Source organism: Sorghum bicolor, chromosome 8 (genome assembly GCF_000003195.3).
Source record: "Sorghum bicolor cultivar BTx623 chromosome 8, Sorghum_bicolor_NCBIv3, whole genome shotgun sequence".
In the NCBI taxonomy this organism is placed as follows: Eukaryota; Viridiplantae; Streptophyta; class Magnoliopsida; order Poales; family Poaceae; genus Sorghum; species Sorghum bicolor.
This window is the reverse complement of record NC_012877.2, coordinates 50,819,938-50,830,605: the sequence shown is the minus strand read 5'-3', so window position 1 is coordinate 50,830,605 and position 10,668 is coordinate 50,819,938. Positions and strand designations below refer to the sequence as shown.

General features: G+C 44.0%; 2 protein-coding genes across 2 annotated transcripts; one reads left to right on the top strand and one right to left on the bottom strand.

Annotated features, from left to right (window-relative positions):
* Window positions 967-2,149, top strand: LOC8064594 (uncharacterized protein At4g04775). The gene is made up of 2 exons (XM_002443205.2): window positions 967-1,550; window positions 1,626-2,149. The coding sequence occupies exons 1-2, from the start codon at window positions 1,323-1,325 to the stop codon at window positions 2,001-2,003; spliced, it is 606 nt and encodes a 201-aa protein (XP_002443250.1). The 5' UTR covers window positions 967-1,322; the 3' UTR covers window positions 2,004-2,149.
* LOC8064591 (2'-deoxymugineic-acid 2'-dioxygenase) lies at window positions 8,622-10,389 on the bottom strand. Its single transcript, XM_002442161.2, has 4 exons — window positions 10,069-10,389; window positions 9,724-9,974; window positions 9,175-9,496; window positions 8,622-9,080 (listed from the first exon to the last, which is right to left on the bottom strand). The coding sequence occupies exons 1-4, from the start codon at window positions 10,252-10,254 to the stop codon at window positions 8,826-8,828; spliced, it is 1,014 nt and encodes a 337-aa protein (XP_002442206.1). The 5' UTR covers window positions 10,255-10,389; the 3' UTR covers window positions 8,622-8,825.

Here is a 10,668-nt window from a genome sequence, read left to right as displayed (position 1 = left end):
CCCGATATGATATTCTAAAACTTTACACCCTCAAACTAAACAAGGCCTTGAACTTTAGTCTTTGTCTTATCAAATCTTTGGACACATAGATATACTTCAACTTACAAAACTAAATTTACATACTGAGACTAATTTACGAAACAAATTTATTAAGTCTAACTAGTCCATAATTTGACAATATGGTGGTACAATAAATATATGCTAATGATGGATTAATTAAGCTTAATAAATTTATCTGTAATTTATTTTTTTATTACTATCCGATATCCGAATATCTCATACGACATCCCATACGAATATCTCCTAAACTTTAATCCCTATATATCCAAATGTCCTCTAAACTGGGGTCACCTGTCAATCTCACAGATCTTAATTATGTCCTTAAGAGGATATAAACCAAAAACATATTAAAAACACTAGTACTATAGCATGTGTGATGAGCGATCTCTCGCTATCACTTTAGTTGTGCCGATTTAAAAAGCTTATCAATTACAAAGTTTTAAAACTTTTTGAGATCTATAACTTTGGTTTTGATCATTTCTGCATTCGTGGTGGTTTAAAAATTTTTGAGTTCCAAATGTGAGGCAGTTCAGCCCCTTTGGATAAATTATTTCAAATCAAAAGTTTATCAACTATAAAATTGCTTAACTTCCCGAGATCTACTTGTTTTGGTTGTTTTCTCTATTCAAGGTCATTTAAAAAAATAAATTTCATATGTGAGAATTCAAATATAATTTTGGTTGCATAAACGATTTAAACGAAAACATTATCAACTATAATGTTAACTTTTCAAGATCTACAACTCTTTTTGATCGCTTGTATATTTCAGACCATTAGCTATAATTACACACTCACTTGTGACTAGGAGCATATGGATTTTTTTGATATTAACTTCTGTAAAATCTTGTAAAATAAATAACTCAGCATTAAAATAACTTTAAAAAAGTTGTAAACTATAAGGAAAAAGTCCATATAACCCCCTGAAGTATTGGCACTTTCTCACATCATACCCCGAACTTTGAAACCGTCTAACGACCACATTAAACTATGCCAAACCGTCTACTTGACCCCCTCGGCCGGTTTTGCTCCCTGGTTTTGCGTACGTGGTGGCTGAGTTGGACAGTGGTTTCCACGGTGGCCGCGGGACCCCACTCGTCAGGCCGCTGGAGGGTGAAATACGCCTCCCCCTCCCTCTTTGCTGTCTTCCTCTCGCTCTCACTCCGACGGCACCTACCGGAGCTAGGGTTTCCGGCGACGCAGAAGACGGTGGAGGCGGAGGTGAAGAGGGTGGAGGCGAAGCTCGGAGCTGCAGCGGTGTTCCCATGGCGGAATCCAGCGCCCGTTCTTCCTCACGGCAATCTGGCTCAACCGGCAATGGTGGGGGCGCCGGTGTTGTGGTGAGTGGCTCTCCCATCCGGTATCGCGTCGGCCCCTTCTTCTACGAACCACCGGTGAAGTGCAAATGCCGCAACTCGAAGAAGTGTCCACGGTGGATCTCCTGGAGCGTGGACAACCCCGGCCGTCGCTACTACCGTTGCCAAATGGCCAATGTAAGCACCTTTGCTTTCACAATGTTCTTGCTGTTCTTGGGGTGTTTGTGTGATTTGGTGTCCATGTGATTGCAGACGAGTGAGGATTGTGGTTTCTTTGAGTGGTTGGATCCACCCTGTTCTCCATGGATGAGGGAGGTTTTGCTGGACATGAAGGCAGAAGTCTTCAAGTTGAAGAGGGAGAGTGGACAAGCTGTTGGTGATGAGGAGATTTCAGAGATTCAACAGATGAACCAGACATTGCAGAGGCAACTGGTGAACATGGATGCAGACCTGGAATCCCAGAAAGAAGAGGTGAGGAAGAAAGATGGGGAACTGGCTCTGAAGTGCTTGGAGTTAGTTGAACTGCAGTTGAAGCTGAAGGCAGCAAAGAACAATTGGAGCACTTGTTCTGTGTTTATGATTGTATTTGTGATGGGCATTTTCTGTGCTTTGTTTGGCAAGATGATGTAATGGCATGTAATATGTGGTAGCTACTGTTGAACTTGTAGTATGACATGTAGTATGTGGCAACTATGTTTTGCATTCCTTTCAATTCTCAGCAAATTGTGTACTGTCTGTGTCAATCATGATAAGAAATTCTGGAATTGAATGGCAAACTCAGACATCATTGGTTTTAACTGAACACATTACAAACTGTGAGTTTTCAAGCCTATTGGCATACACTCATTGTTCAGATCATGCCAATACCAGATCAAGCTTACTAGCTAGTACCTCCATTGGCTACTGCCAAGTGCATACATGACCAATCCATTGTTCAGGTCATGCCAAAAGACAAAAGCAAACATGTTTATGCTTTACATAGCCATTCACAAAAGGTGGTGATACTTAGGACCCTAGTTCACTAATTGTCACCAAACAAGAGATGTTGAAGTCTTCCCCTCCCTGCTCCCCTCCTTGATGGTGCTCTCCTTGCTGGTGGTTGGCTTGAACTTGCCTGCCTCTGCCTTGGGGACCTCCTAGGAGCTGGCTGGCTTGAACTTGGCTGAGACTGCCTTGGGGACCTCCTAGGAGCTGGCTGGCTTGCACTTGGCTGGCTTCCTGGTCTACTACGACGCTGACTTGGCTGACTAGCACTTGGTTGGCTTCCAGCTGCCTGGCTATTGCCTGCCTGAGTACTTCCTTTAGCCTGAAAACACACAATGGGTTAGCTGAGGCACATTATCACAACAAGAAAAGAAAGCAAGGTGCTCCAGGTTACCATTTTTGTCACCACAGGATTAGCAGAGTCTGGGTTAGCAGAGTCTGGGTTTTTCCTCTTCTTTGCCCTGTCCCTCTTAATATGAGCATTTTGTTTGTTGCCTGCCTCAGGATTTTTGGGGCACCTCCTTGAGTTGTGGTCTGATTTCCCACAGAGCCTACAAGTCATCTTTACACCAACCCTGCTTAACTTTGTCCCCTTCGGCTGTTCCCACTGCTCTCTGGTCCTCTGAGTCTTAGGCCTCCCAGGCATTTTGACAAAAGCTGGAGGAAGAGGCTTAGGCATCTCTGCAGTAGGCCAGTTTTCAGCTCCCTCCACTGGCTGCAACACATGGGCATATGTAGCCATGTAGGCATCAATACTAAAGCATGGAGCAATGTAGTCCTCAATCTTGTGTGAGGCTTTGTAGATGGCACTTATGGCATGGCAGCAGGGCAAGCCAGAAAGTTGCCAATACCTACAGCTGCATTGCTTTAGTTGCAAGTTAACAGTGTACCTCCTGTCTTCTCTCTCTTGCACCTCAAATCCATGCTCTCCATTCCACAGGACAATGCAATTTCCAGATAGTTGAATGCTCAACTTCAGTTTCTTGAAAATATTTGGACAGATTTTTCCATTCCACTTCTGTGCCCTAGTCCTATTTTCCTGAATCCTGACCATCAGTTTTTTCCTAATTGCCTCACACATAGAAATGACCGGATAGAATCTTGCTTCCATGATAGAATTGTTGAAGCTCTCACACATGTTATTGTCTATAGAGTCACAATTGGAACCTAACCTGAAGTATGCTCTGCTCCAATGCTCTGGTGATGTGGTCATCATGTCTGCAGCTCCTTCTGGTGTTGCCTCTGCCAACCAAGCTCTGTACAGGTTGAACAAGCTTGTGTTTGAAGCCTTGGCACATCTCCACCACTTTTTCTGGAGCTTTTTGTCTGTATATTTTTTCCTCCAGTTGGCATAAATGTGCCTTGCACACATCCTATGCTCTGCATTAGGAACCAACTCCTTCACTGCCTTGAGTAAACCCTGCAAGCATCAAGCAAAGTAGTTAAATGCAATGGCCACTACATAAAAGTGACATAACAGCAACCAAGCAAAGTAGTTAATGCAATGGCCACTACCTTCTGTTGATCTGAGATTAGGACCCATTCAGAGCCTCCATCAGAGATGTTCAGATCCTTTTGAAGAAGTGAGATTAACCAATACCAAGTATCATAATTTTCAATGGGCACTGCAGCCCAAGCCACAGGGTACATCTGGTTGTTAGCATCTCTGCCTACAGCACACAACAAGTTACCATTGTTGGCCCCCTTAAACCAACATCCATCCAACCCAATCACTTTCCTGCAGCCAGCAAGGAAACCTTTCTTCAGTCCATCAAAGCAAACATACATCCTCTCAAATATTTTTTTCTCCTCCTCAACTGGATCTAGACAAACAGCAACTGTTGTACCTGGGTTTGATCTTTCCAGCTCAAGCTGGTAGTCAAACACCCTGCTATACTCCCCTTTCATAGCATCAAGACATTTTTGCATCACTAAAGTCTTAGCTCTCTTACACTTGGATATGGATACATCTGCAAACAGGTCCTTCAACACAGCTGCCTTGATCAACCCAGCTTTCCAGGTAGGGTTGTCCTTAATCTGCTGATAATAATGCTTGGCAATTAGAGTTGAACTGACTAGCTTGTTGTCCCTCCTTGGTGGACAGGTGTGAGCATCTACATAACTGACCACTTTGAACCATTTAGATCTGGTTGTTAGTGAGCCATAGATTTGCCACTCACATCCTTGCCAGTCACATATAGCTTTCACTCTGCACTTCTCATCTTTAACAAATTTCAATGACTTGTGAGCTTTCAAACCATACTTGACTAGTGCTTTCTTGAACTGCCTACTGCATCTAAAGGCCATACCTAAACAGAATACAGGGACTTCAGCTTTACTGTCAAACCTATTCTCCAAGCTTTTCCACCTTTGAATTTCTCCATCACTGTCTTCCCCATAAGAGTATTCTTCACTTGAATCTAGATATGGACTGCCAGGTTCATCCAGATTTGGAACTTCATCAAAAAGAGCATCAGGACAAATCTCTGGAACTTGGACACCCCACTTCTTAGCTTTTATATTCTTCTTCACCTGCTTAGCATATGCTCTGAATTCATCTCCTTCTTCATCTTCAGCAGAGCTGTCCTCTTCTGGAGGCTGCTTGTAGTCCTCATCAAGACTATCATCACTTCCACTATCCACTTCTACATCATCAATGCCTACTGCTTTCTTGCCTTTATCATCTGCTTTTGTAGGAGACCTATAGAAAGCCATGAATGATTTAAGATCCTGATCACCAGCCTCTTGTCCTTCATCCTCTGCTCCCTCTTCCTCAGAAGCCTCTTCTCCTTCTTCCTCTTCCTTACCATCCTCTTGTCCTTCCTCTGCTGCATCTTCCTCACCACCCTCTTGTCCTTCCTTGGCTGCCTCTTCCTCACCACCCTCTTGTCCTTCCTCCGCTGCCTCTTCCTCAACACCCTGCTCTGCATCATCATCACCAGCCCAGATGTCTTGCTCATCTGCACTAATCTCTGCCACTTCCTCAACATACATGTCCACTACCTCACCATTGGGGTGGTCAGCAAGCATCTGCACACAAGCAGCATCATCTGACAGCAATACCAGTCCAGTATCTAAATTCTTCCCAGGCTTGAGCCAATACATCCTGATGACATTGTTGGAAGTGTAGTGATCATCTAAGTAGCCCTTAATCTCAAAGTAAGAAACCCTGTCCCTGTCTATCCAACACTCAGCTCCATCACCACCAACATAGAATGTGGATCTTCCAACCTTGGTAAAAGACCCAGCGTAATGAAATCGAACAATAACAAAGTTGGGGTCATTCATCCAGTTAGATTCATGGGGTTCGTTCATCCTGTCAACGAAAAAGCACTACAAAGGTTCAATTTTACAGAAACCCTAAACAATTGAACCCTACAAAACTGCGTACGTGGTAGCATAACTTCATACCCCACCCTAGCAACTAAGAAAACATCATCCATTTTATCATCTAAACCCTAACAATCACCGGAGCAAGAAACCCCAATTCCGCCCAAACCCCACCGGTCCAATCCAAAACAACAAACCGCAAAAATTCAAATCTGGAGATAGGGGAGCGACTGCGGACCTGGTTCCTGAGCAGCAGTTGATTCACCGTTTCTTGCTCCCGATCATCCACTCGCCGGAGAAGTCACCGGAGAAGACGGAGGGGCGGAGAGAGCGGGCGGGAGCGAGGAGTGAGAGGGAACGGAGGCGGCTTCTGAAAAGGGGAGGCGTATTTCACCCTCCAGCGGCCTGACGAGTGGGGTCCCGCGGCCACCGTGGAAACCACTGTCCAACTCAGCCACCACGTACGCAAAACCAGGGAGCAAAACCGGCCGAGGGGGTCAAGTAGACGGTTTGGCATAGTTTAATGTGGTCGTTAGACGGTTTCAAAGTTCGGGGTATGATGTAAGAAAGTGCCAATACTTCAGGGGGTTATATGGACTTTTTCCTAAACTATAAAGTTGAATAATCTTTCAAGATTTACAACTTTAATGTTAGTTGTTTTTGTAAACAAAATCATTTTCTACCACTTCACACCTTTAGTATCAACTCTTTAAAATCTTATGACATATTTGGATATCTAAATGACCTCAAATCAAAATATTGTGAGCTATACAAAGTTATAGATCCCGAAATGTACTATAACTTTGCTATTAAGGACACCTTCATTGGACAACGTATGAGAAATTTATAAAGTTTTTTGTGCAGCATATCGGTTTTTAAAAAAACCGGCAGTTATGGGGCCAGCATAAAAAGTTGATTCTATAGTAGTGCAGGTACCTATTGTTACACGTAGCTCCTGGATTGTAATAATACCGTGCCTCTCCTATTAGTCGGGAGATCATATTGTGAAGCAATAAAATAGATAAATTTTAGTAATATAATATTGTAATTGAAGGCATCCACTTGACGAGTTGTGATATAAAATAAAAAATTCTCTAATTTCTTTTCTCACTGCAATATATAGGCATGATTCTAGTAAACAAATATAACCTCCACCCTCTGTCGCCGGCCACCTAGCCCACTTCTACCTGCCTCGCTGGCCTCAGCCCCATAGAGACCATCAGATTCTAGTAAACAATTTATGTGTTAAATCTGTCAATCATTTAATAATATTGTTCTCTCACAACAAATCAGTAAAATAGTACTAACTATGCCTTATCAGCTATGCGAACATCTAATCAGCTAACTTGCTTTTGGCTCCTCGCCCCGCCGCTAGTCCTGCCCACATCTGGATTTTCCGTGCCGACCACTCAGCTCTGCCTGTTTCGGTCCCTCTGCCGGCGTCCTCGCACATAAGGATGAAAAACGGTCGGAAACGGTCGGAAACGGTCGAAAACAGAATAACAATGTAGAAAACGAATGCGGTCGGTACGAAATATTTCTATATTTTAGCAATTAAAGAGTATAAAAAATAAATAAAAATGGTTGTGAAACCAACTGAAACTGATAAAGTTTTATGTTTAACAAAATTCGAAAACGGTTTTATAATATAGAAAACGATATCATAATGTAGAAAACGAAAGCGGTCGGTACGGAATATTTCCGTTCCGTTTTCATCCTTACTCGCACGTGCGTTGTCTAGTGACGCACGTGACCTAAATAGGTATTGAGCGTTAAATATGGTCTGTGTGGAACCAGAGCTATATAAACAAAACCATATGAACAAATAGATTGCGTATTAGAAGAACAATGAGATGGCATGTTTTATTCAGAACTTATTTGAATCTTTTGGTTCTTCGTAGCACATACACGGGATGATCACCGGAGGATCATTTGTGTGCTAGTACATCCATCACGAGCAACAATATAAAGCTTATATTATTCCTTGCCTATGTGGTGTGCGAGAATCAGGATAAACCGTTGCATCTTCCCTGTGATTCTTATGTTCCTAAGTCCTCCGGAGACACTAGAGACACGTACTCTAACACTGACTCAATTAACAATGTTGCTTGTCACGATTTTGATCTCGTGACAACGGCTGGTCAAGAATGTTGCTTGTCATGATTTTGATCCTGTGACAATGGTTGGTGCACAATGTTCGTTGTCACGATTTTGATCCCGTGACAACGGCTGGTGACACCAGCCAAATCTAAAGATAAATTTGTAGAGGTGGCTCGGGTTAAAGCAGCCTCTAAAGTATCTTTAGAGGTGGCTTGGTTCACGGGCACTATAGAGGAGGCTCAATGAGGAACCGCCTCTGCCAGAAAAACCTTCTGTCTCTAAAAAATTGTTTTTGTAGTAGTGCATGCATAGAGGAGGCTCAATGAGGAACCGCCTCTGCCAGAAAAACCTTCCGTGTAGTGCATGCATCGTCTCTGGTAGCGATGCCTCCGCCGGTCTTTCATTCCCGCTCTTCTATATTCCCAATTGGCTACCACCCACCCCGCTGGTCCATCATTCCCGCTCTTCCCTAATCTCAATTGGTTAACACATCGACAGCTCCTCGTCCTACCATTGGCTCTGTCCATCTAGATATCACCCGCTGACCACTCGGCGCTGCCCCCTCCATCCATTTGATGATACTGAGAGCAACCTCACACGTGCGTTGTCTCTCGTAGCGACGCACACAGGAGCTAAACAAAGATTGAGAGTTAAACGGTCTATATGGAACCAGAGCTATATATAAATGTAACAAAACATATGAACAAGGAGATTGAGTAGTAGAAGAACAATGAGATAATATAATGGAAATATTGTGAGTTACACAAATATTGTGAGTTAAATGGTCTGATGGGATATATATAGGGAAACACAAAAACAATGAGATTGAGTACGTAGTAGAAGAACAATGAGATGGTATATTTTATTCAAAACTTATATGAGTCTTTTGGTTCTTCATATATAGCACATACACCGGAGGACGGTTTGTGTGCTAGTACAATATGGATCACGAGCAACAAGATAAAAACTGATATTATTCCTTGCCTATATGTCTGGGTGGGAGAACAAGGCAACCAGCAGGCATATCATATAAAATCATCATATCATGAAGGGCTTCATGCGTTCTTTGATAGCGGCATCAGGGTTCTCAAGGGATTTGTTATAGATGCGCATGAAATCGCGGAGCGTGACGGTGCGGTAGCGTGGGGGCTTGTTTTCACCAAGGAGCTCGTCGGCAGGTCCAATGAGGCAATCTTCGGTGCCGTTTATGGTTATCACCACAGACGTCCTTGCTCGCACCGAGTTGGTTATCACGCGGTGCTCAACGCTCTTTATGATCCCATTGGTCACAACCTAAATTAAGAGGTTATTAGTCAAAACCCAATGCAAGCCAAAGTTGATCCAGTCAACTTGAAGATATCTGCTATGTATATATGTATATATATACCTCGAGATGCAGGCCAAAGTTGATGACGAAGGAATGGCGTATGGGCTTGACCATGATCCAGTCACCTTTGTAGAAAACCTGGAGGCCAGGCACGGAGCCGGAGAGGACAAGTGTGATGAGGTTCCGGTCGCAGTGCGGTGGCAGACCAAGCGTAACGTCAGGGGTCGGGCACGGAGGGTATCGGATGACACTGAGAATCATATCGCCGGCACTCTGGTCTTCATCGAAATAGTCAGACGGGAGCCCCAGGCTCTGACAGAGCATATGCAGCATCTCCATCCCCAGGCCTCTCATTAGTGCAGTGTAGTTTTCAAAAACATTGCTGCCGGGAGATTTTGACGATCGACGACGATATATACATAGCAAATAAATAGTCAGACCAACACGAAAGAAACTAGCAAATAATAGCACGTACGTACGTGTGCTGAAATTAAAGTTATATATATTAATTATCACAGAGAGAATAACAGTATATATGCATGGTGGGGAAGAATAACAAATAGTCAGTTCAGTCCATCTAGTCCTGATTATATATATATTATTCCTTACCGGAGCTCCTCGGGCTTTTCAGGCCATTCTTTCTTGCAGTCGCTGCCAGGGAAGGTGCGCGCAAGGCGGAGGCAGTCCATCCAGTACAACCTTTTGCTGGTCTTGTACGTGGAGCCGGAGAAGAGCCGGTTGGGCCTGTTTGTATCCTCCGAGTAGAAATGTGCCTTATCCGCAGCCGGCAGCTGGAAGAACTCTTCACTCACCGACTCCATGTCCTGCAACACCTGCTCCGGGATTCCATGGTTGATAACCTGCGCGAGAGCATGCATGCAGCACATGAAAACTTACTGGCTATATATATATATATATATATGCAATAATGTATGCATGTCTTCCACTACTAGCCTGGAAGAAGCCAAACTCCTTGCCGGCGTCGAGGATAGCGCGGCAAACCTCGTCGCGGCTACGGGACAGGTCGATAACGGGCAGGCTGATGTCTGTGGGGGTCGCCTTCGCCTGCGGGAGCTGCGGGACAGCATAACTATTCGGGAGCGATAGGTGGGACGGGGTCACGTGGAGCAAGTTTTCCATGGATGACTTGAGAGATCGATGCGTGGCCGGCCAATGGAGTATGTTGGTGTTCAGGGAGAATTCGAAGCTACACAATGCAAGTCACCGTGTACCGTACTGTGATGTTGCAAGAAGCTAGCTAGCTCGTTTGCTGTCTCTTGCTAGCTGCTTGATGCGGCTATTTATGGGTTGATCTACAGAGACGACCGTAGCCGCTTGATCACGAGATGGCGCGGCGGCAAGAAGTGTGCTGCCGTCTCTTCCTAGCGCATCTTGTGCCAACACCACGTCTCTTTATCATTATTTAATCACTTCAATCATAACAAGTCAAATGAAGCAGGTATATATGCTAAGGGGGAGAGAGAGAAACGTCGTCGTTTTCTTAGCTATATTGCCATTTTCATGCATGCTTTCTAACAAATGCTCCTCTAATCT